Source organism: Condylura cristata, unplaced genomic scaffold, assembly GCF_000260355.1.
Source record: "Condylura cristata isolate star-nosed mole 26May11 unplaced genomic scaffold, ConCri1.0 scaffold00020, whole genome shotgun sequence".
NCBI lineage: Eukaryota > Metazoa > Chordata > Mammalia > Eulipotyphla > Talpidae > Condylura > Condylura cristata.
This window is the reverse complement of record NW_004567121.1, coordinates 3,989,152-4,015,766: the sequence shown is the minus strand read 5'-3', so window position 1 is coordinate 4,015,766 and position 26,615 is coordinate 3,989,152. Positions and strand designations below refer to the sequence as shown.

Genomic DNA, 26,615 nt, shown 5'->3' with positions numbered 1-26,615 from the left:
AGAAAATGAGCCTAGACCTAAATTTCTAAAATAATTCCAAATGGATCTTAGATTTAAATGTAAAGCATAATACCATGTCACTTATAACATAGGAGAAAACCTCTAGGACTTTGGGCTTCTTGAAGAACTTTTAGATATGACTTCAAAAGTATGATTCATAAAAGAAAAAAATTGATAATTTGGACTTCAAAATTTAAGTCTTCTACTATGCAAAGAATACTGTTAATCAGATGGAAAATCAAACTACAAACCACATTTCTGCCTAAGATATATAATCTAGAATACATGAAGAACTTAAAACTCTATAGTAATAAGGAAACAATCTAAGATAAAATGAATAGAACACCTCAACTATCTCACAGAAGGATATATGTTGACAAATAAGTATATTCAAAGATGTTCATCTTTTGTAAACATCACAGAAATACAAATTATGACCAAAATGAAATGATACACATGTAGAAACAGCTAAAACAAAAAATACTGACAATACCAAATAGTGATCAGGATAAGGAGAGACTGGTCACTTATACACTTCTGGTGGGAACAGTAAATGGTATAGTCACTCTGGAAAATAGTTCTTATAAACTAAACATACATTTCCCATACATTTCAAACCATTGTTTTCCATTGCATTCAATCCTGAGAAATGAAAATACGTTCATTAAAAAATCTATAAACAATTAAGCTGCAAAACTCTGGACAACTAAAATTTCCCTTAATCTGAATGATTAAACTGAGGTAATCCATATTATGAATATTACTCAGCAATAAAAAGGAATGAACCATTGATCCACATGACAACTTGCATAGATCTCAAGGGTATTGTACTGGATGAAAAAAAGTCAGCATTGAAAGGTTATATACTATATGATTTTATACAATACTCTTGAAATGACAAAATTAAAAAGTTAAGGATGGTAAAGGAGAGGATGTGATGATAAAGGGGTACCAGCAGAGTAATGCTTGTGGTAATGGAATAGTTTTGTATCTTACTGATATAATTACTGTGTAATATCACATGTGATAAAATGGTTTGGAACACTGCGCACATGATACCCATGCCAAATCTTTGGGATTAATACTGTACTATAATTATTTAAGATGTAACCATTGGGGGAAACTGGGATAAGGGCACACAATCTCTGTGTGTTTGCAGCTTCTTTTAATCTTTAGTTATTTCAAAATAAAAAGTTTCAAACAAAAACTTTGACTTCTTATTGTCTGCCAAAATTTTTACCTGACCTTTTTTTTTTAATGTTTAACTGCAACCCTGCAAATAGTAGATATTTTCTCCACTTAACAGATGAGACTCAAGAGGCCTTCATTTATTTATTTATTTTACCCCTGAAGTCAGATGCATCTCTTAGAATCAAGAAATTATGGCTAATAACCTAAGGTTAAATAACTAGTAAAGAACTGCAACAGGATTTAAACAGAATTTAAGCCTAAATCTTAAGCCTGCATCCTTTCTACTATTGATAGTTTAAATTGCCTGTTCTAAAGTACCTGTGTCTTGGCACTGAGTAAAAGTTGGGCTTGATATCAGAGGTGGGGGGAGTGTTTATTTATAATTTACTTGTTTTATTAATTCACTCAATTGTATTTTGAGCATTTTAATTATATGTATAGAAGTGATACAGAAATGAGAGGTATTTGATTTAGAATTAAAGATATGATTACGTAAGTTGCTTAGAATTTAGTGGAAGGAACTGATAAGTAAACAGATGAATACAACACATCTTATAAAATAGTGAGATAATACTGTCCAAGAGGCTTCATGGAACTCTAGAACCTCTACTGGTGCAATGAAAGGTTAGCAAGTATTTTTAGTTTGCAAGAAATGTTTCAATGTAAAAGCCATGAACAAAGACAAAAAGATACAGCTATCAGAGACATATACAGATAGATTAGTTGGAACTTACCTGATTCTTCATTCTGCATCTAGTAGTTTTTTTTAAGATTTATTTATTTGTGCATACAGAACTGGGATACAGGCCAGAGATGCAGGGGCGGTGAGAGGATTCACCAGAGACAGAGTGGGGAGCAGAACAGGCAGATCATCGAAGTACACTGCAGAGGGCAGGTCAGGGGAGGTCTGTCGCCCCATGTGGATCATGTGGTCACCTCCGGGGCAGGCTGGGATCGAACTCAGGTGGAAGTGGCTTTAGCTTCTTAATGCTGTGCTTTAACCCGCTGCACCACCAAGGAGGGCCCTGCATCCAATAGTTTTAAAGAAAACTAGAGAAAGTAGCTTACATAATAAGAGTAGGAAAATAAAGTTTAGCGAAAGCTTGGGATGAGAAGAGTAAACAAAAAGGAAATCATTGCATATGTTTTTGAACTAATTGGTAGAGGTGGGCTACAGATTGGCTTAAAAATCCCTATAGGGAAAGGCAAAAATAAAATTTTAGCTAAATAATTCATTATCCACAGCATAAGAACAAAAGAAGTACATATAATCTGAAATTGTAAACTGAGCAAAATTTTCTTTGGAGAAATTCAGAATGCGTTCTGTGACATAATTTTCCTAGCACTGCTATTTTCCTCATTATCTGAATGTGAGCTGGTATGAGTTGATAGGTTATTTGTGAGGGTTTGACAAGATTATAACTATAAATTTATATGAAAAAAAATTATGAGCATTCCCAGACCCTCAAATAACCTATAGTCATGCTAAGTATGAACATTTTACATTTGATTAGTGGGAGAAACCAATAAAAATTTTAGAATGAGTTAAGTGAGATTATTTCTTACACTGAAGTTTTAGATATATATTGGAGATAGTGGAAAGTTAAGTTGGACAGATCAGTAAGGAGTCACAATGGTATTTTTTTCTCCCTGTGCTTGGTGTGATAAAGATCATAAAGTTAAAGGGTACATGCTTATAAGGTTATATCAAGTTCACATTTACAAATAATCTTTAGCAGATACGGGAGAAGAACAGAAGAGGAGAGAGTAAGAGATATTGTTGAAATTCTGTTGTGTTAAAAGAAACTAAGGAAAAAATGCATTTAGTTTCACTTTTTAAAAAGTTCTTTAATTTTTTTCTTGTTTTCTGGGTTTGATAATTCAAATGCTTTCCATTCAAATTTCACAAATTAGTGTTCCTTACAAAATACTAAAGGTAGAGGTTAGATTAATATGATGGCTTTGGTCATGCACATTAGTGTATATTAATTATAATAAGTGGCATTGTAGCATATTTAGTTAAATATAACTCACTGGGGTATTTCCTCATGTAGTGACAAATTATAAAGTTTATATTTTTAAAGAAAATTAATTGATTTTGATGTTTTTGAAAGAGCTATTAAATACTAATTGCAGACAAATAATATATGATAGGACCTTTGTGCCAGCACTTTATCTAGTAGATATTTCTATCATGGCACTTACCATACAGTATTTTGTTTTCTTTACTAAACAAATTCTCTGAGAGTAGTTAACCTAGTCTGTCTTTGTATCTTTGGAGTTTAACATAGTTCCTGACATAATTTGTTCAGTGGGTCTAATGTCTTGTTTTTCCTTTAAAGGCATTTGGATACCTGCGTGATAGAAAAGGCCCTTTTCATCATCCGTTGATGGTTTGATAGTGGGCTGGGAAGGAAAGCTGTGGTCCTCCATATTAGTCAGCAAATACTTGATTGATTTGGTATTTAGCTTAGTCAAGTAAGTTATTGATATGTTAAAAGGACTTTTTGAAGTTAATATATTTTGATAACAATAATTAGAAATTTAATTTTAGACATCACTTAATTGATATTACTAAAATTAAATAATTCCAAGACCATGCTTCCTTTTTTGCAGATACAAATTTTGACCCTTTTTCTAGTAGTTTGGTTAAAAATCAGTAGTAATTCCATTTTTAAAGTACTAAGTTAAAATTTAGTTTTTAAAATTACCTTTAAAAATATAGCTGTAAACCTTTAAATTATCATTTAGTATACTCTATATAGGCAATAAATTCACATGGTAAAAAGTTCAGAAAGTAAAAACAGATGTATAGTTTACGTCTGATAGCCAGAGAAACAAATCTCTCTTCCTGATTCCATTTACCTAGTTGTTCTCCTTGGAGGAAAGCAAAGGAAATATTTTAACTCAACTATTTTCTTTCTGATTATAATAGATTGAAGATCTTAAACAGACAAATCATGGCTTGGAAGAATATGTTAGGAAACTCTTGGATAGTAAGGAAGTGGTAAGCAGTCAAGTAGATGATTTAACCAGCCACAATGAGCATCTTTGTAAAGAATTGATTAAAGTTGACCAACTAGCAGAGCAATTAGAAAAAGAGAAAAATTTTGTGGTGACTACTGCGGACAAGGAACTTGAAGAAGCAAAGGTACCAGATTTATCATTGATCAGGATTTTAATTGTAATTTAAAAGATCATGTAATAAGTATATGACAGTCTTAAATATCGAGAGCTTTTTAGATTTGACATTTCAATGTCTATTCTAGAGATTAAATAATTTTATCTCACATTTCATTTCTTTTAAAAAATTTGGTCACCAAATTTCATCTTTTTAGAAAATTTATTTACTTCTTAAAATGTTTGCTTTCCTCAGGTATAGTCTCCACAGAATTTCCACCACCAATTCACCTGTGCACCATCACCATACTGCCTTGTGTTCTTCCCACATCATTTTGGTCCCTTCCCCCAACCCCCCACAGAATGTTTCTGATTTGTAGTTGTCCACTTATTTTTATTTTGTTGTTACTTTTTTCCCTCTAGATCGCCTATATTCCTTCTATAAGTGAAACTATCTGGTATTTTTCTTTTTCTTTCTAACTAATTTCACTGAACATAATCCCTTCAAGTGCCATCCTTATTGTTGCGAGTAATAGTTTATTTTTTTAAAATTGCTGAATAGTATCCCATTGTGAATCTATACCACATCTTCCTTATCCAGTCATTGTGAGCATTGTTTTTGGGCATTTGGATTGATTCCAAGTCTTACCTCTTGTAAATAGTGCTACAGTGAACATAGGGATTTATGTATTCTTTTGACTTAATGTTTTTGTGTCATTTGGATAGCTCCCTAGGAGTGGAATTTCTGGGTCCTCCATATTTAGTAGTGTGAGGAGCCTCCATACAACTTTCCTTAGTGGTTGGACCAGTTTGCATTCCCTCCTTGCAGAATTCCTTTTTCACCACAGCCTCACCAACATTTGTAGTTGCTAGATTTTTTTAATATATGTCATTCTTACTGGTATAATGTGGTATCTCATTGTGGTTTTAATTTGCATTTCCCCGATTATGAAGGATGATGAACAGTTTTTAATATGCTTATCGGCCATTTGCATTTCCTCTTTGGAGAAGAGCCTTTTAAGCTCTTCTGTCCAATTTTTGCTGGATTGTTTACTTTGTTTTTATTGAGTCATGTGAGTTCTTTGTAGATCTTTGTGATCAGTCTCTTATCAGTTGTATGGAGTAAAAAAAAATTTCTCCCAATTAGTGGAGTGTCTCTTTGTTTGGTTAGTGTATCTTTTGCTGTACAGAAGCTCTTTAATTTGATGTAATCCCAGCTGTTTATCATTTTCTTTGCTGTAGGTGATGTGTCTTTAAAGATGTTATTGAAATGTATGTCATGTAGTGTCTTGGCTATTCTGTATATTTTGTAGTTTCAGATCTTATGTCTAGTTGATCCATTTTGAGTTGTTTTTTTTGTGCATGGTGTCAGGTAGTAGTCTAGCTTCATTCTTTTGCATTTGGCAGTCCAGTTTTGCAGCACCATTAATTGAACAAACTGCCTTTGTTCCATTGCATATTTCTTGTTCCTTTGTCAAATATTAGTTATCCATAAGTATGTGGGTTTATTTTTGGGCTTTCTAGTCTATTCATTTGGTCTGTATGTCTGTTCTATTCATTTGGTCTGTAGTTTTTCTGTGGAGTCTTGAGGTTCTCTGTGTATATTGTCATATCATCTGCAAATAGTATTCATTTTTATGGCTTTGTAGTATAATTTGGAGTCCAGGATTGTGATACCCCCATTCTCATTTTTAGTCAGGAGAGCTTTGGTGATTCAAGGTTTTTTGTGTCTCCATATGAATTTCATCACTATTTGCTCTATTTCTCTGAAGAATGCCATTGAAATTTTTATTTGACTAGTATTAAATCTGTAAATTACTTTTGGTAGGATAGTCATTTTGATAATGTTGATTCTTCCAATCCAGGGGATGTCTTTCTATTTCTTTGTGTCATCTTCTATTTCTTTTAACAATGTTTTATAATTTTCTTTGTCTGGGTCCTTCACCTGTTTTGTTATATTTATTCCCAAGTGTTTGATTTTTTTTTCTTTAAGTTATAAAAGGGATGGTATTTTTGATTTCTTCTTCAGGTTGATCTTTTTCACATAGAAAGGCTACTGATTTTTGTGTGTTAACTTTGTATCTTGCTACGTTACTAAGCTGGTTGATTATTTTGATTAGTTTTCTGTGGAGTCTTGGGTTCTCTGTGTATATTATCATATCATCTGCAAATAATGATAGTTTTACTTCTTTTCTTATTTGGATTCTTTGTATGTCTTTCACTTGTCTTATTGTTCTGGCCTTCCAGTATTATATTGAAAAGCAGTGGACAGTCTTGTCTTGTTTCAGAACTTAAGGGAAAGTCTTTCAGCTTTTCACCATTGAGAATTATATTGGCTATGGACTTGCCATATATGGCCTTTATTATGCTAAGATATGTGTTTTATATCCCGAGAATTTCAAGGGCCTTTATCATACATAGATGTTGAACTTTGTCGAATGCTTCCTCAGTATCATATGGTATGATCATATGGTTTTTCTTTTTCTTTTTGTTGATGTGTTGGATTACATTAATTGATTTTCAGATGTGTCCCTGGAATAAATCCTACTTGGTCTTGATGAATTACCTTTTTGATGCATTGTTGGAGTCTGTTGGCTAGGATTTTATTGAGAATTTTTTAAAAAAGATTTTATTTATGCATACAGAAATGGGGTACAGGCCAGAGGTGTAGGGGTGGTGAAAGGATTCACCAGAAACAGAGTGGGGAGCAGAACAGGAAGATCGACAAAGTACACTGCTGAGAGGAGCAGCAGGCGAGACAGTCTGCTTCACCATGTGGATAACCTCTGTTGTGGGATAGGCTTGGCTTAACTGGCAGTGTAGGGCTCCAACCCACCGAGCAACCAGGGAGACCCTATTGAAGATTTTTGCATCAGTGCTTATTAGAGAGGTTGGCCTGTAATTTTCTTTTTGGGGGTAGTATTTGCTCAGTTTTGGTATCAGTGTAATGTTGGCTTCATAAAAAATACTTGGTAGTATCCCTTTTCCATTTTTTTTTTTGTTAAGAGTTTGATATAGGATAGGCATTAGTTGGTTTCTTAGTGGGTGGTGGAATTCATTTGTAAAGCGTCTGATCCTAGGCTTTTGCTTTTGGGAAGGGTTGTGATTACTGTTTCAATTTCACTGCTTGTAAATGACGTGTTTAGGTTTTCTGTTTCTTCTTTATTTAGCTTTGGATGATTGTAAAGTTGTAGGAATTTGTCCATCTCTTTTAGATTGTTGAACTTATTTGCATATGACTGTTCATAGTAGTCTGTGATGATTCTCTTGATTTCTGTTGTGTCTACTGTAATTTCTTCTCTTTCGCTTATGAGCCTGTTACTTCTGTCTTTTCTGTAAGCCTGCTATAAGTTTGTCTATTTTTTTTATTTTTTGAAGAACCAATTTTTGGTTTCATTGGCCTTTCCACCAATTTCTCAAGTGATATTTAGTCTTGGTAGAAACTTCAAAGAACAGGAATCTTCTGTATAAAAATATTTCTTTCCTTCCCTAATTCTTCTAACAACAGATAGATTCATATATTTTCATCCTTTTCCCTATTTGTTTTCACACTCTACTTATTTTACACTATAAATATTTTGACTCTGCAGTAAAAGTTGTTAATTTTTATTAACTTACGAGTTTTATTTCTTTTATTTTTTGGAGGTCCTTTCATAAATATAAATGATATATATATATTTAGTTCTGACTAGAATTTTTTTTTAGAGCAGCTTTAGTCTCATTTCCCCACTAGTGATATATTTGTTACGGTTAATTGACAAACCTGTATTGGCACATCATCATCCTATAGAGTCTATAATTTACTTTAGGATTCAAATGAATAATGAATTCCTTTTTTTATTGTCCTTTTTCTACCTAATTAAATCAGTTTAAACATTTTTAATTATTTTTTCTGGTGGTTTTTCAGATTGAACTCATTTGCCAACAAAATAATATAATAGTATTGGAAGATACAGTAAAAAGACTTAGATCTGTAAGTACATTTTTCATAAATAAATGTTAATAAATATTTTGTATTTGGTTAGACTACAAAATATTTTTTAACTTTCATGCTTTTTTAATGAACAATGAAAAAGTTTGTTTTCTAAAATCAGCACTTTGGTACACAATGATAATCCCAGTTATAAGAGACGTGGTTTTTTTGTTCCTTTTTATCACTGCTCCTTTCATAGAGGTGTGGAGAGAGCTTTTGGGTAGCTTTTTTTTTGTTTTTTTTTTTAAAGATTTATTTTTTATTTGTGCATCCAGAACTGGGGTACAGGCCAGAGGCTCAGGGGAGGTGAGAGGCTTCACCAGAGACAGAGTGGGGAGCAGAACAGGCAGATCGAGGAAGTACACTGCTGAGGGGAGCAGCGGGTGGGTCAGGAGAGGTCTGCCACACCATGTGGTCACCTCCGGGGCAGGCGGGAATCGAACTCATGCTGAAGTGGCTTTAGATTCTCAGTGCAGTGCTTTAACCCGCTGCGCCACCAGGGAGGGCCCTGGGTAGTTTTTTTAATTAATTCTTTTAGCTATTCATTTAAAATTATGAAGGCTTTTTATTTAATTCTCAGAATATAGCATGCATTTATCTACATATTTCGGTTTTTCTTGTTGATATTTTGTCACTGATTTTGAGAAATATATTTTCTTTATATAGCAAAGTGAAACAAAAAATATTTTTATTATTTAGATACTTTAGTGTTATATATACTATTTGAAACACCCTGTCTGAAAGTATATTTGTATTTCTTCCAATAAAGGGTAAATAAATATTATAAATGAAATGTTTTTAAATATATTGAGGTGAATGGGAATATACTTGAAAGTGATTACAAGTTTGAGATATCCAGCATTAATTTATTCATTCATTGAATAATTATTGGACACAAATTAAACATTATTAAGCAAATCAGTTCTTTTTCTAAGACTTGTAGTATCGACATTTCTGGCCTCTTTGAAATTTCTGTACTACTTATTCCTTCAAAATTATTGAGAAATTCATTTAGTTATGAAAATATAGTAAATTCAGAAATGCTAGAAAAGAAAGGTACTTAACTGCTTTTTAAAAAGTGTTGATGAATTGTTTTTAAAATAAAATTTATTATTTTTTAGGATCGTGTGTATTTTCAACTACAGTTTAGAAATTAATGCTATTGTTTAGCTTGAAATAATGGCCTAATTTTTTTCCTTCTTGGTAAGATAATTTTAGATACTGAAAAAGCACAAAATAAATCTCCTTCCAGACTTGATTCCTTTGTCAAGACTTTGGAATCTGACAGAGACTACTACAAGAGCGAAGCTCAAAATTTGAGAAAGATGATAAGAAGTAGATCTAAAAGTCCAAGACGTCCATCTCCATCTTCTCGGGTATGTTTTGAAATCATATAAGTATTTTGGAATTTGTTGCTCAAAATTGATTATATTTGTTTTACCAAATATAGGTATTACCCATTTTGATTTGGCATGAATTACTATGTCAGAGAGGTTGAAAGACAAAAGTTTTTCTGATGTCAAATGGACCATCAAAATTGTGTCTTTATCTCCAGAATTAGTAGAGTTTAGTAAGCAATTAGACAAATGTGGGGCAATTTGGGATGAACTTATTTAAAAGAGAGGCAATTTTAAAATCATTTTTCATCATTTTTTGTCATTATGTAATTATATTTGCTTAAATAGAAATTATGTATACTATTCTCAATAGTACCTTTTCATTAGTGCCACATGTCAATGAAGAATTTAAAGTTGTTATTTAATAATAATAATATTTAATAATTGTAGGGTACAAACTGTGATGTAGAACTTTTGAAGACAACAAGGGATCGTGAAGAACTTAAATGCATGCTGGAAAAATATGAGCGTCATTTGGCTGAAATTCAGGGTAATGTCAAGGTCCTTACGTCTGAGAGAGACAAGACCTTTCTTCTTTATGAACAGGTAAACTTGTTTATAAACAAATACGTAAGTAACATCAATTCTCAAGCTAGGTAATTTTTTAAGCTCTATAAAACACTTAGATTTGCTAATCAAATTAATCAAACATTTGGGAATTACATTTGTTTTAAAGATATTCTGAGTGAAATGTAATGAATTTCCAATTCACTGAGTGCACACATGCATGCTCACATGGTATCCTCATATCTAAAATAGAGCATGGACATGCATAGATATAGTCTAATATTTTGTGGTAAGAAATAAGGAAGATATTGAATGATAGGGTATCATGAGTTCAAAATAAGAAGATGTGGATTTGGAAGTTAAAAAATAATAACATCACTTTGACACACTATTAGTTACTTTAGGGACTGCCATATAATTTATTTTAGAGAGTAAAAGTGTACAGATATTGTAAGAAAGAAGTGAACATTTTTTGTTATGATAATAAAGGAATAATTTGCTAGATGATTTAGCATTTGAGTTCTGAAGGATGAGTTGAGGTTTCTCTTATCTTGAAAAGGTAAGAAGGGACATTATAGACTAAAGGAATAGTGTGAGGAAAAGGCAGAAAAATCAGTAGATAAACAGACCAGTTTAAGATTAGACTAGAAGGTATGTATTTGTGAAGCAAAGAATAGCAAAGGCTTGAAATGTACATTGGACTGCAGCAGGAGTCTATAAACTTTTTCCGTAAAGGCCCAGATAATAAAGATTTTGGACTTTGCAGCAGCCCACATGACCCCTATCAAGCTATTCAGCTTTGTTGTTTTAGTGCAAAAGTAGTCATACACAGTGCCCACACAGAAGAGTTTAACTATGTTACAATAAAATTTTATTGATGTTCACTAAGCTTTAAATTTATTATTTTTATCTGTTATGAAATGAAATTTTGTTTATTATTATTATTTATTTATTTATTTATGCTTACAAGAATGGGGTGCAGGCCAGAGGGCAGGGGAGAGGATTCACCAGAGACAGATTGGAGAGCAGAACAGGTGGAGTGGCTGAAATACACTGTTGAGGACAGCAGCAGGCAAGACAGGAAAGGTCTGCTTTGTCATATGGGACAGCTCCCTGGCCAGGGATCAAACTTTTGCTGCATTCGCTGTGGATTGCTTCATAATTCTGAGACTTAACCACTTGTGCCACCAGGGAGGTCCTCTTTTGCTTATTTAGCATTTAAAAATATCTAAATACCTACACAAATAAGAGTGAACTGGATTTGGGCTGTAATCTGTACATAGTTGGCCAGCTTCTGGACTAATTGGTAGAGACCACTGAATGGACCTTAGACTTTATAATTTGCCTAGTAAGCAATGAGTAATCTGTTTTTTTAAGGCATAAAAAAATATGACTAAAGTACCAGTTTTACCATTTAACCTGGTTACACGCTTATACTACATATTTATATATATTTCATATATTTTATATTTCAAAATTATAATTTTTCTTTGTTATCTTCCTATATAACAATTTTTTCTTCCAGAAAACTGGAGGAAGGAGAAACCATGGAATCTTTGGAAGTCTATTATAGCAGTCCAAGCATGAGGCATAAAGGGACTAAACTAGGGTGCTACCAGCAAAACTAAAAGTAGGGACAGAGTTAAAAACATTGTAAAGGAAGACTTGGACAAGATTTAATTTTATCAAAAAAGATATAAATGGAAATAGCTGAAGCCGTTTTGAATGGGTGAAAAATTATGGTAATAGAAAAAAGAATTAGGAAAGTCATTGATGGTTTCAAGGGAAAAGATGTTTGGTTTCACACTGATGAAGTAAGATGATGGTTGGACATTCAATAGTAATTATCATAGGGCAATAAGAAATGCTGGACTTTGATGGGGAAAGAGGCAAGAGCTGAATATATAAATGTAGAAGTCATTTGCTTAGAGGTAGGTTTTGAGCCTTCAGACTAGATGAGTTTTCTGAATTAGAAAGCTATATGTAGAAGAAATGAGAAGTCAAGATATTCTCCTGGGAGGTTTCATTCAATTGTTTGAGAAACCTTTGAGATAACAGACAGGAAACTAACAGCAGTGGTCTGAGCTAAAGGGAAAAGAGGTTCTTAACTAAGAGGGTGTTGAAAATAGTGTCAGATATGGAAATAACAAGAACAGGAACTGAGAAAAAGCCTGTTAGATTTGGGTGTGAAGTTACTGGATTCTGCAGAGTGGTAGGTATGGAGCTAGGTTAAAGAGTTAACACTAGAGTTGGAGACTAAGAGGTAAAAAACTTTTGACAGTTGGTATAGACCATGGCACTTACATAAAAGTATGTCAAAGGAAAAAGAGACATAAAATGGTATTTAAGATCAAGATAAGGGAACACTAGAAGAGAAGAGAAGGCCAATGGAGAGGGTGCTATTCAAGGGGAGAGGAAATAATTATAACTGAGTCAGGGGTATCTTAGAAGATACTTTAGGTTAATGAGGTCAATGGTGAAGTCTTTCTTATGAAAACTGGAATGTAATGTATCTTTCTTTAAAACTTGAAAACTAGCTGAACATATAGTGATCAAAATTGACAGAAGAAAAGGAAACTTACACAGCAAAATAGGACATGAAATCCTGCAGGTGTGGAGTAAATTTTGAATCCACGGATGGTTGAACAAGTATGTAGAGAGTATGTTGGTTTGTCAGCAAGGATTAATGGGCCTTTCTGTCATTTTAGAAGTAGCCAAATATGGAAATGGCACATAAATTTACATCAAGCCTGGCATACTATAATACTATAAACCAATTTCCTACCTAAGTTGTGCTGAATTCAAATTTATATTACAAAATGAATGGTGCAGTCAGTCACTCATGGGTATCTCTGGGGGATTGATTCCAGATACCCTCTCATCTCCCCAGTATAATCAAATATATAAAATGGCATAGTATTTGCATATAATCTGTGTATATCTTCCTGTGTAGTTTAAATCACTTCTAGGTTACTTAAGATACTAAATACTCTGAGGAAATGTTTTGTAAATTCTTATTTACAAAACAGGGAAGTAACAGGGAAAAGTCTGTACCTATTCATTACAGATACAACCTAATCACACAGTTGTATTTTCCATCTGCAGTTGGTTGACTGAGACAGAACTCGTGAGTATAGAGTGCTGACTATATATTTCTTAGTAAAATTTTCTCTTGCAATGACTGCTTCCAAATTGATTTTTTTTTAATTTAGCAAAGACATTGTGAACCAAACCAAATTTGTAATACATTCATTTGCATTTGTGGAGCATCATTTGTATTTATTTGTATAAACTCATTAAAAAATTTATACTGTTACCTAACTACATGCATATTAATATGTTTGCTTTTTAACTGGTTATATACATGTAGCAATATTTATGTCTGTTCTAAAACTTGTTAAATAGGAATCTATGTATTCAATAATAGGCACAGGAGGAAATTGCTCGACTCCGACGAGAAATGATGAAAAGCTGTAAGTCTCCTAAATCAACAACAGCACATGCTATCTTGCGACGGGTAGAAACAGAGAGAGATGTAGCCTTCACTGATTTACGAAGAATGACCACAGAACGAGATAGTCTGAGGGAAAGGCTAAAGGTTTGAAAGAATTTCTTCTCTATGAATATATATGTGAATGAACATATAGGTGAGACCCCAATACCATGGCATTGAATGTACTTCGTTTTGTTTTTTAACCAGATTGCTCAAGAAACAGCATTTAATGAGAAGGCTCACTTGGAACAAAGAATAGAAGAGCTGGAGTGTACAGTTCATAATGTAAAGAAAAATAATTTTTGTGCTTTTGACTATAAATTGTCAATGGCTTTCCCCTTTCCCATTTTTCTGCATTCACAAGAATTCTTTTATTTTTCTAAGGTAGTGTTTGTAATCTTAAAATATTTAAGGTGGTATGTATAATTCTTATTTATCAATTGTTACTTTTTAACTGTTTATTTCTTTCTAAAAATGTGAGTAAAGTCTTTTTTTTAATTAGGTTGCAGAGTGTATTCTTTTAAAAAAACAGTAGGGATGCATTCTCATGAATTTAACAACTTATTTATAACTCAGTTTCACTGAAGATAACATTGCCAGATATAAAGAAAATGACTTATTTTACCTAAAGAGTAACTAAGTTAGAGAAAATTATGAAGATATAAAAATTAATGAGAAAAGTACATTTAAGCTGTATTTTATTTAATGTGAAGCATAACATTTTTATTAATTAAGGTTTTGAGCTACAATGAATCTGTATTTGAGATATTATGAGTGTATTAATTTTAGGGGTATTTGACTTTCTGTTACCAAATTTAATGGAATGTATTTATAAACTCATTTGTACTATGTTATGATGAGTAAAAAAGAGACCATAGACAGGATAAAAACAATTTTGTCTTCATAAACTTACTTTTTATGTGTAATTTGTTGATGTTGGATCACACAGAAGTAATCCTTTTAAATAAGATATATATGCTATAGTTGAATTGAATTGAAATGTACAGATAATGTTAGTGTGATTGGCTTTATAAGAAAACTGTGCAGTGAGTTGTTCTTACTTCTACTTAACAATTTCTTATTTATACATTTCCCAGAACTCAAGTCTGGTCTGATTATCTCGTATAAATCTGGTCATATATCACAGTATATCTCTTTAAGAAGGTAGCTAACTCCTTTTAGTGATATCAGTAACCTTGTCATTCTGCTTATATAGCTTGATGATGAACGTATGGAGCAAATGTCAAATATGACCTTGATGAAGGAAACCATATCCACTGTGGAAAAAGAAATGAAAGCACTAGCAAGAAAGGCAATGGATACTGAAAGTGAACTTGGCAGACAAAAAGCAGAGAATAATTCTTTGAGGTAAACTAAATTACCTTACAGCTAATAGTTTACTATAACTAATAGCTCTGCTTTTTGTAGTATATTTCATAATGATAATTAAGTTATTTGTTAACTCTAAATTCTGAGTAATTGTAGAAACTTCCACATACATATTTCCTCAAGATCAGTCATAGACTGATAATGCCACGGATTCAGATGTCTAGTAATCTTAATCTTATATTTGCAGAAAGCCGCAATATTTAACTGAAATAGGTTTTACTAAACTCTTCCAGGTATAGAACATATTTGACATTGTTATTTGATTATTTAATTTACATTCTGTCCTGAGATCTGAATGGCATGAGAAAGCATAAAGCACAGGTTTAACATAGCTAAGGAAAATAAAGTGATTTAGAATATATATAATGAAAAGTCCTAGCAGAGAAATAGAAACATGTAATGTAGCTTCTATTAATTGAATTTCAAGTACTGTGACTAGCTCTTGCTACATACTGGAATGGTTGCATAAGAAGTGCCATTTAAAGCAAAGGGCAATAAGTATAAGGAAATAAGTTTTTGAAGTTCTCCATATAAATGGTGTCACTTTTACTGCCTGTTGATATGAGAAACAGAGATTCTACAGACTCAGCAAGGTTTGGTTCCATTTCATCTATGAACATTTGAAAAAATAGCGTATGGTGAGAGTAAAATATAGTTATAGTTATGTGGTTCACATATAAGTTCCTTGAGTTCTGCCTTTAACTTTTCAAGGATCTGTGTTACATATATTTGAGTCTCTTGTCAGGCCAGAGAATCAACAAATGCTTTCCTTTCATTTATTTTTTAGTTTCTTGTTTCCCAGGAAAAATAAAAATAAAATGTGAAAACATTGGAAAATGGAAAAAAGTAAATTTAACTCATTCACTATTCCATAAACCTAACCAAAGAAAACTATTAATAGGTTGTTGGAAAAGTAAACATGATGTATTTTTTTCTTTGAAAAACAAAAAAAGCACCATGACTTTTCTGACAACCCAATAGATACTTCTAACCAGAAATAATTCTGTGTGTATGTGAGCTTTCTATGTAATTGACATCACCCTTTATTAAATTATATAGAGAGCCAGTTTTACTTAATTCTATACCACAATTCCCATATCATTAGAATTTCTTTGAAACAATTTTAGTAGGTTATTAAAGTATTCTAACATACTTCATATTTTGGGGGTTTTTTAATGAACTTTTTTCCCTTTAACAGTTTTATTAAAATGTAATGACATACGTTGAATAAACTGCACATAAAGTGTTCAGGTGGTAAGTTTTGACATATGTAGGTACTTGTGAAATTATCATCACTATCAAGATAGTGGCTTGGCCATCACTCCTAAAAGTCCTCTAAAGCTGCTTTGTAACCTCTCCCCTACGTTATCCCAGGCAACCACAGATTTGTTTCTATTAGTGAGTTTGGTTTGAATTTTCTAAAATGTTATATAAATAAAATTATACAGTGTACAGATTTTTTTTTGGACAGTTTTACTCATAGTTATTTTGAAATTAATCCATGTTGTCATATGTAATCAATAATTCATTCCTTTTTATTGCTTTATAGTGTTCCAATTTATAGGTGTCTACAAAGACATTTCAGTTGTTTCTAGTTTGGGACCATAACAATTAAAGCTGTTACATTCTTTTATGAGTTTTTGTATACACATATGCTCTTATTTCTCTTGGATAAATACCTAAAAATAGAGTGGTTGAGTCATACGATGATGTATGTTTAACTTTTGAAGAAGCCATTAAACTGTTGCCCAAAGTGGTTGTACAACTTTATTATACATTCACACCAGCAGTGTGTGTGTGTGTGTTCCAGTGTTAAATATCCACACCAACACCTGGTATCTTTCTAGTTTTAGCCATTCTAAGAGGTATGTATTATGATTTTAATTTCCTTTCCTTATGATTAAAATTTTGAGCATCTATTCATGTGTTTATGTACCATATATGTAATTTCCTTAGTGACATGTCTGTTCAAATCTTTTGCACACTTTTAGTGAGTTTATATTATTTAGTTGTAAAAGTTCTTTTAATATTCTGGATATAGTCCTTCATCAGATATAAGTTTTGCAATTACCTTCTGCCGGTCTTCTTGTTTGTTTTCTTAAAATGGCCTTTAAAGAGCAAATGTTTCAGTTTTGATTAAGTGGAATGTTTTGATTTTCAAAAAATTTATATGTGGCTTGTGTTCTTTTAAGTCCTTGTCAATCCTGAAGTCACTGATTTTTCTCCCAGGTTTTCTTCTGATAGTTTTAGTTCTTACACTTAAGTCTCTGATCCATTGCAAGTTAATTTTTATATATTGTACAAGGCATAGGTCAAAGTTTCACTTATTTTTGCATCTGGATATCCAGTTGTTCTGGCACCATTTGTTGAAAAACTATCCTCTCTATACTAAATTGTTTTGCAGCTTTGTAGAAAATCTGTTTTCCATGTGTATGTGGGCCTTTTTCTTGATTATTTTGTTCCATTAATTTACTTATATATCTTGATGCAGGATTATTTTTATTTTTAAATTTTTTTAGTCTTCAAATTAGAGTAAATTGTGTAGGTATTCTAACTTTGTTCTTTCTCAAAGTTATTTTGACTACTCAAGTTCCTCTGTACATTATTTTAATTTTAGACCAATTTCTCCTGTTTTTCCATCTTAAATTAGTATTATACATTTGTTACAATTAGTGAATCACTATTGATACATTATTATTAACTAAAGTCCATACTTTATTAAGATCTCCTTAGTTTTTCCCTAATGTGCTTTTTCTGTTCCAGGATCCCATCCAGGACACCACATTTCATTTAGTTGTCATGTCTCCTTAGGCTTCTCTTGGCTATGACAGTCTCAGACTTTCCTTGTTTTTGATGACCTTGACAGTTTTGAGGAGTACTGATCAGGTATTTTGTAGAATGTCTCTCAGTTGGGGTGTGTTTGATATTTTTTCATGATTAGTCTGGGTAATATGTTTTTGAAAAAGTCACAGAGGTAAAATATCATTTTAGGGTATGTAATATATCTAGGATAATCATGGACACATACTAACAATATGGTTTATCACATCTGATATGCCCTTGATCACCTGGCTGAGGTAATATTTACCTTTTCCAGAATGTTACATAATTGAAATCATGTAGTATATAGTCTTTTCATACTGTCCTCTTTCATTTAGTAATGTGCATTTAAGGTTCATCCATGTCTTTCTATCTTGATAGCTCATTTCTTGTTATCACTGAAAATATCCTATCTCATATATGTACCACAGTGTGTTTATTCATGCATTTATTGAAGGACATCTCAGTTACTTCCAATTTGGTCCAATTATGAATAAAGTTGCTATAAACTTTTTTTGTGTGGACATAAGTTTTCAAATCAGTTAAGCAACACAATGCATAGGAACGCAATTACTAGATCATACACTGAAACTGTACTTTGCTTTATAAGAAACTGCTAAACTCACTTCCAAAGTGACTTCACCATTTTGCATTTTACAACCAATAAATGAAAGTTTTTCACTCAAATTTGCCACGTTCTTGTCAATATTTGATGTCAGATTTTTAGACTTTAGCCATTAAAAGAAGAGTTTTAAAAAATTGTTTAATTTGCAGTTTGCAGATGAAAAATGATGTGGAGCATCTTGTCATGTGGTTATTTACCATCTATGTATCTTCTTTGGTAAGGTGTCTGTTCTAGACATTTTCCTCATATTTGCTGTTTTTTAAATTGTTGAGTATTAAGAATTTTTAGTATATTTTGGAAACAGGTTCTTAACAGATTAGGTATTTTGCAAATACATTTTTCCAGTTTGTTCTTTTTAAATGATGTCTTTTGCAAAGCATAAGTTTTAAATTTTATGAAGTTCAGTTTAACCAACTCTCTTTCATGGATTGTGCTCTTGGTTTTATATTTAAAATTCATCCCCAAACTCAAGGGCATATATTATTTCCTAGAAGTTGTGAGATTTTGCAGTTTACTCTTAAGGGCAGTGATCCATATTGAGTTAATTTTTTGTGAAAAGTGTCAAGTCTGTGTCTAGATTCACTTAATTTGGGTATGGTTGTCCTAAAATTGTTCTCGTCCTTTCACTATTAAGTTTGTTCCTTTATCAGAGAGTATTTGTGTGGGCCTATTTCTGGGATGTCTATTCTGATCCATTGATCTGCTTCCCCCTCCTTTTGTTAAACTCTGCTTTCTGGGTTTGTCTAACATTATAATAAGTCTTGAATCCAGTTAGTATGAATCCATCAACTTTATCTTCAATATTGTATTGGCTATACTATACATTAGTTTTGGAAAGTCCTGGTCATTTATTACTTCAAGTATTTCTTATGCTCTTTCTGTTCCGTTGGCCTTTTAATTACACCCATTATTCGCTGTTTTTTTTTCCTTTGTTTTCAGTCTTTTCTCTCTTTACATTTCAATTTGGAAGTTTTTTATGGACCTATGTTCAGGCTCATTACTTACCCTTGACTTTGTCCTGTCCACTGATGAACCCATCCAGGGAATTCTTTGATTGTTGTCACAATATGTGCTTGCAGCATTTTCTTTTGATCAAGCATTTCTCTCTCTGCTGATGTCTCTCACCTTTTACTGTATGTAATATTCAGCAGCCTTGTTGTATACTTTTCCCACTAGTGCCCTTAACCAGTCAATCAAGTGTAAAATTGTCTGTCAGATAATTCCATGGCAGCATCACATCTGCATCAGATTTTGATCTTTCAGAGTGTTTTTACTTGACTTTTTTAATGCCTTATAATTTTTTGCTGAAAGATGGCAAATGGAATTGGGTATTTAGTAATGGAGATAAATAGGTATTTAGTGTGAATGTCTAGGTGACCTGTTCAGTTTGTTGTGGCTGTAGAAGCCAAAGGATTAAAATTCTGTTGTCCTGATTTCTGTTTTTCCTGTTCACTTTAGGTTTTACATACCCTTTTTCTGTGAGAAATTGTATTTTGTATCTCTTCAGGTGTAAATCGCTGTGAATATATTGGGGCCCTGTTAATGTGGTTAGATGAGCAGGAGAGAAATTTTCTGTACATATATACTCTCTATAGATGCCACTTAATATTTTAGAGGCAGTTAGTTCCTTTGAATTACAGTTATACTTTTATGCTTTTTTTTTTCTTTTTCTCACCTTATTGCAGTAAAGTATCCGGTAAACTGTTAAATAGAAGGGGTGAACTTGACGTCTTTGTCTTGTTTCACATCTTAAGGGGAAAGCATTCAGACTCTCAACATTTAGTATAATGTTAGCTATACGGTTTTCATAGATGTTTTCTATAAGGTTAAAGAAATTTCCCTTTACTCCTATATTACTGAGATTTTTTTTTTGGAATGAAGACAGCTTTATCAAAATTGGTCAGGATTATTATACTTTTTATATACTTCTGGTCTCATTTAACTAATACATCAACATTTGATATTAGTCAATAATTGTCTCTCTGATGCTTTTTAAAATCAGATTTTAATATCAAGATAATGTAACCCCTCATAATAATCTTTCTAAACTACTTTGTCTTCTTTCATTATCTGGAAGAATTTGTATAATATTGGAGTTTAGAACATTCCAGTGAAATCTTTGGGTATCAACTTTCCTGAAGGAAGTCTTTACTTGATGATGTAGGAACAATTAATAATTTCTTTTCAGGGCAGTCAGTATAATTTTTGAGACATTTGTCCATCTTGCTTAAATGGGAAATATTTTTAGAGTAATATTACAATCAAAAATTTAATGTCCACATAATAATATAGTGATTTCTTCTTTTTGTAGTCTATTAAAATTTTCAAAGGACTAATTTCTGCTTTGTGAACCTCAATGGTTTTATGTTATTATTTCACTACTCTTCTATATTTATTCCTTTCCCTCTGTTTTCTTTACATTCATTTTCTAGTCCTAAAAATTTCTTCACATGAATGCTTATATTACCACATTTCAAGCTTTTTTATAATATAAATATTTAAGGCCTTAAATTTTCCTCAAAATACTGCATGTATCCTACGAGTTTTTTTTTTTTTTTAAAGATTTATTTATTTATTCATATAGAACTGGGGTACAGGCCAGAGATGCGGAGGGTGAGAGGCTTCACCAGAGACAGTGGGGAGCAGAACAGGCAGATCGAGGAAGTACACTGCTGAGGGGAGCAGCGGGCGGGTCAGGAGAGGTCTGCCACGCCATGTGGTCACCTCCAGGGCAGGCGGGAATCGAACTCATGCGGAAGTGGCTTTGGATTCTCAGTGCTGTGCTTTAACCCGCTGCGCCACCAGGGAGGGCCCCCTACGAGTTTTTTTACATTTCTTTATAAAATATTTTCTAATTACCATTATGCTACTTTTTTGGTCCCCTGGTTATTCATTAATGTGATGTCAAATATTGAAATGCATAATTTTTATTTGCCGTTTTGTGATTGGCTTTTTGTTTAACTTTACCATTTTTACAGAATATTTTGTGAGATCTCAAGCTTATGAAATTTAATGGGCAGAATATTCTGTGAGCTCTCAAGCTGGTCAGTTGCCCTTATTTATGCATACAAGAACTAGTGTATAGGCTAGAGGTGCAGGGTTGAGAGGATTCACAAGAGACTTAAGAGTAGGGAACAGAACAGGCAGATTGAAACACTGCTGAAGGGAGCAGTGGGTGAGACTAGAGAGGTCTGCTGTGCCATGTGGGTCACCTCTTTGGCTAGTATGGATCACACTTGTGCTGTGGTGGCTGACTGTAGATTGATAGCACTGTCTTTGACCCCTGTGCCAACAGAGAAATCCCAAGCTGTCAATTTTTTGGAACAATATCTTATATTTTATAATTTACTGACATTTATTATATTTATATGTATAAAAGGTAAAGAATTACCAAGAACTATTCAGGACCTACATAATTGAACTATAATGAAGTCAAAATGTTTTGTCCCTGTTCTGTTTTGTTAATCAATGAGAACACTACAAGGTTTTTTACACCACTACTTAATAGAGTTTGAAATCTGAATTTAGTTCAGCGTACATCTAGGTTTCAATATGTCTAAATTGAAGTTCTGCAGTGCATCATTAATGCTTGGGATTCACTAATGAAGAGCAGAATTCCCAGGGTTTCAAAATTAATACCCATCTTTTTGTATTGCTTAAATGAAAATTTCACTGTAAATAGGTATATTTTAGTATCCAGAAGTTGTTCTGTGGGGTTTTATGTTACATCACTAAATACTTGTGACATATTGGAGTGCTTTCATAACCTAGAAGTATATTAAAAAAAAAAAAAAAAAAAAAAGGTCTGTATGTCTGTTTCTGTACATCAGTGATCTCTAGGCCCAAGAATTTAGAATGTTCAATACAGTTGAATGATGATAGAGCTATCTGTTAATAAAATGTGAGTTTGGGCATTTTTGTCTAATAATTCCCAGACTGGTTCAGTTTTAGCTTGGATATTTGAAGCTAGTATGATTTTTAACACTAAAATATACCCAAGATTACATGATATTCTATCAATAGAATCAGTAAAATAAATGGAACTAGTAGTTACATATATTGTTATAGTGGTAAGGTGCAAGGTTAATTTAAAATTTAAAAGGTCAGTTGCTTTCCTGTATTCCAACGGAAGTGGAATATGAAATTAAAAACATTATACCATTTAGCACTACCCCAAAATGAAATAACTAATTGTAAATCTAACAAAATGTTTAAAGATCTATATGAGGAAAACCACAAAACAGGTGGATAAAATCAAGAACTAAATGTGAAAACTATTCTAAAAAGAAACAGAGATGGTATAGATATCCCATGTTTACAGATTAGGAATTCATATAGTCAAAATGGCCATTTTTCCAAAGATGATATATATATCATCTTTGGAAAAATAAATATTCAATGCAACCATTATCAAAATTCCCATATTTTTCAAGAAAGTGGGACAAAATATGTTTATGTGGAACTACAAAAGACCCCAAATAGTTAAAGCAGTTTTGACAAAAAATGGAAAAACGAAGGCGGCATGGTCTTAGAGTTGAAACTATATTATAAAGCAATAATAATTAAAATAGTTTGGTATTAGACTAAAACAGAAACATGGATCAATGGAACAGAATCAAGATCCCAGGAATAAATATAGACATATATTGACACCTACTTTATGACAAAGGAGCCACAACCATACAATAGAAAAAGGAAAATCTCTTAAACAAATGATGAGAAAGCTGGACATCTACATTAACAACTTGATCACTCCCTAACTCTATTCACAAAAATAAATTCAAGGCCCTCCCTGGTGGCGCAGTGGGTTAAAGCACAGCACTGAGAATCTAAAGCCGCTTCCGCATGAGTTCGATTCCCGCCTGCCCGGGAGGTGACCACATGGCGTGGCAGACCTCTCCTGGCCCGCCCGCTGCTCCCCTCAGCAGTGTACTTCGTCGCTCTGCCTGTTCTGCTCCCCACTCTGTCTCTGGTGAATCCTCTCACCCTCCGCATCTCTGGCCTGTACCCCGGTTCTGTATAAATAAATAAATCTTAAAAAAAAATTCAAAATAGGTTAATGATTTGGATTTAACTGTAAAATGTGTAGAAAAACATAAGTGATAAATTCCATGACGTCAATGATGGAGTTGTCTTTGGGAACTTTAATCCAATGGCAAAAGAAATGAAAACAAAAATAAACTGGAACTGCATTAATTAAAAAGCTTTTGCAAAACAAAAGAAAATATTAGAAGACTGAAAAGACAACCTTAACCAAATGGGAGTAGATAACTGTGCATCACAGATTTGACCAGGGGTTAATATTCTAAGAAGAACTTACCCAATTTAACAACAAAACCACCCAACTTAAAAATGGGCAGAGAGCTGAATATTTTTTCTTTCTGAAGAGAATATACAGATGACCAGCAAAAAAAAAAAAAAAAAGTTCATCATCAATTCTTACTAGAAAAAAAGCAAATCAGAAGCATAATGAGATTCCATCTCATACCCAAAGAGGGATGAATTATATCAAAAAGACTTAACACGTATTGGAATGTGGAGAAAGAGGAATCCTTATGTGCTATTGCTGGGAATGTAGATTGGTATTGCCATTTTGGAAAGCAGTTTGGACCTTCCTCAAAAAACTGAAAACTGGACCCTCCCTGGTGGTGCAGCGGGTTAAAAAGCACAACACAAAGAAGTTTAAACCACTTCCGCATGAATTCGATTCCCGCCTGCCCCGGAGGTGATCCACATGGCGGGGCAGACCCGCCTGCTGCTCCCCTCAGCAGTGTACTTCGTCGATCTGCCTGTTCTGTACCCCACTCTGTCTCTGGAGAATCCTCTCACCCTCCGCATCTCTGGCCTGTACCCCAGTTCTGTACGAATAAATAAATCGTTTAAAAAAACAAAACAAAGCAAAAAAAACCCTAAAAACCATATGATTTAGCAAAAACACTACTGGGTATCTATCCCAAGAATAAGAAATCATCAATTTTGAAGAGTTATATGCGCCACAATGTTTATTGGAGTGTATTTACAATAATATGTGGAGGCAGTCTAAGTGCCCACTGATAGATAACTGTCTAAAGATTAGGTGATATAACACACACAGAGTGGAGTACTATTCAACTATAAGGAGAGATTAAATTTTGCCACTTGCTGTAAAATGGTAGGAACTTGAGGCAATCATGCAGAGTGAAATTCATCCAAAGATAAACACAAATATTAGGTGATTTCACCTCTCTGCAACATAAGGAAATTAGGCAGAAAATGACAAAAAAACAAAATAAACTAGTGGACAGTGGAAGCCAAATGAAGTTACCAAAGGCTAAGAGCATGAGAGATGGTGGGGATACAGTAATGGTGGTGGGTAGATGTTTGGGGGGAAAAAAAATTAAAATTTTCCATGCTCATGGGTAGAAAATCTCAATATTGTCAAGGTGTCAATTCAGCTTAACTTGATTGTCAATATAATTCTAACAAAGTGACTGCAGATTATTTTATAGGTATCACCAACTGATTCTCCATTTATATGGAGAGGTAAAAGACTAAAACTTGCCATTATTGAAGAAGAACAAAATTGGACTGACACTATCCTTGTTCAAAATTTACTCTTCAGCTATGGTAATCAAAACAGTGTGGCATGGCGAAAGAGTAGACAGATCAATGGAGTAGGCTACAGAAACAAATATATTCAACTGAGCTTTGATGAGGGATAAAATACAATAAAATGGAGCAAAGATAGACTGTTCACCAAATGGTGCTAGTACAGCTGGATATCCATATACCAAAACCAAACCAAAAAATCTAGACTCAGAAATCATAACCAAAAGAGTATGATAAAAATCTAAATGTGACATGCAAAACTGTAAAACTCCTATGTGGTAATACAGGAGAAAATATAAGTGGGAAGGGTGAAGACTTTTTAGATGTGATAACTAAGACACAATATTTGAAAGAAATAATGGACAAGCTGTGTAATGTTAAAATGAAAAAACTTTTTTATCTGCTGAAGAAAATGAGACAAGCCTCAGACTGGGAGAAAATATTTACAAAAGACAAATATAATAGAGGACTATTGGTTTGGTGGCTGGAATTGAATTTCTGGCAGTAAACTGTAGTATACATACATTGATTCTTAATGATGTACAGCAGATACTTATATAGTGTCATAATGCAATATTACTTAAAGGAAAATAAATTTTAACACAGAGGAAACACTCATATACAAAATACACAAAAGCTTTAAAAAAATCAGCAATAAGAAAACTTAATTTGAAGTTGGGCCAAAGACACCCAACAAAGAAGAGATACAGAAGCAAAGCATATGAAAAGATACTAAGATATTCCACATTGTATATCATGAGGGAAATAGAAGTTAAAACAATGAAACACTATCACAAATTTACTTTTTTAGAATCACTAATGTCCAGAACACTGACTAGAAATTGTCAAGGTTATGGATCAATAGGAACTCATTTGTTGCTGGTGGAAATTCAAATGATATAGCCACTTTGGAAGATAGTTTAACAGAATTGTAAAAACAATTATCACACATTACAACTTATAAATACATTAATTTGAATGAAGTCCCCCTAAAATTGTATAAAATGTATAATCTGAGTGCTAATGGAAAGTACAACTTGAGAACAAATGTCAAAATGCTTTAATACCATACCAAGGAATCAGGAATCCCATGTTGCAAAAGATTTGTGAAATAAGATGACTACATAAGTAGTGAGAAATATGTTTAACTTTTCCCTAATTATTGTAAAATAAGATTTATTTGTAAAAGTGAACAGAAATATTATTGATTGGGGTGTACTTAAGTAAGTGGTTATATGTACTTAAAAGTAAATAGTTTTTCAAGGAAACAAAAGACTTGTACAATGAAAATTAAGACTGCCAAAAGAAACGGAAGAAGACATCCACAAAGGGGAAGGCACTCTAAGACCATGAATTAAAAGAATTGATATTGTGTAAATGACCATACTACCAAAATCATCAACAAAATCAGTGCAATCTCCATTAAAACACCAAACGCATTCTTCACAGAATAGAAGAACCAATCTTTAGTTTCTTCACATAAAATGCGTGGAACCACAAAAGACCCTAAAT

The 26,615-nt window shown here is 32.8% G+C and overlaps 1 protein-coding gene across 9 annotated transcripts in view; it reads left to right on the top strand.

Annotated features, from left to right (window-relative positions):
- The window catches only part of TSGA10 (testis specific, 10), a 76,650-nt gene that overhangs the window by 11,893 nt on the left and 38,142 nt on the right, over positions 1 to 26,615 (top strand). For 6 of the 9 annotated variants that reach the window (XM_012727477.1, XM_012727480.1, XM_004686155.2 and 3 more), the window contains 7 exons: positions 4,127 to 4,342; positions 8,219 to 8,284; positions 9,493 to 9,660; positions 10,072 to 10,227; positions 13,616 to 13,786; positions 13,889 to 13,966; positions 14,898 to 15,049. In XM_012727477.1, the coding sequence (XP_012582931.1) occupies positions 4,127 to 4,342; positions 8,219 to 8,284; positions 9,493 to 9,660; positions 10,072 to 10,227; positions 13,616 to 13,786; positions 13,889 to 13,966; positions 14,898 to 15,049 (1,007 nt within the window). Of the gene's footprint in view, positions 1 to 4,126; positions 4,343 to 8,218; positions 8,285 to 9,492; positions 9,661 to 10,071; positions 10,228 to 13,615; positions 13,787 to 13,888; positions 13,967 to 14,897; positions 15,050 to 26,615 lie in introns of those variants that run through there. The other 3 variants (XM_004686154.2, XM_012727481.1, XM_012727482.1) reach the window with 2 other exon arrangements.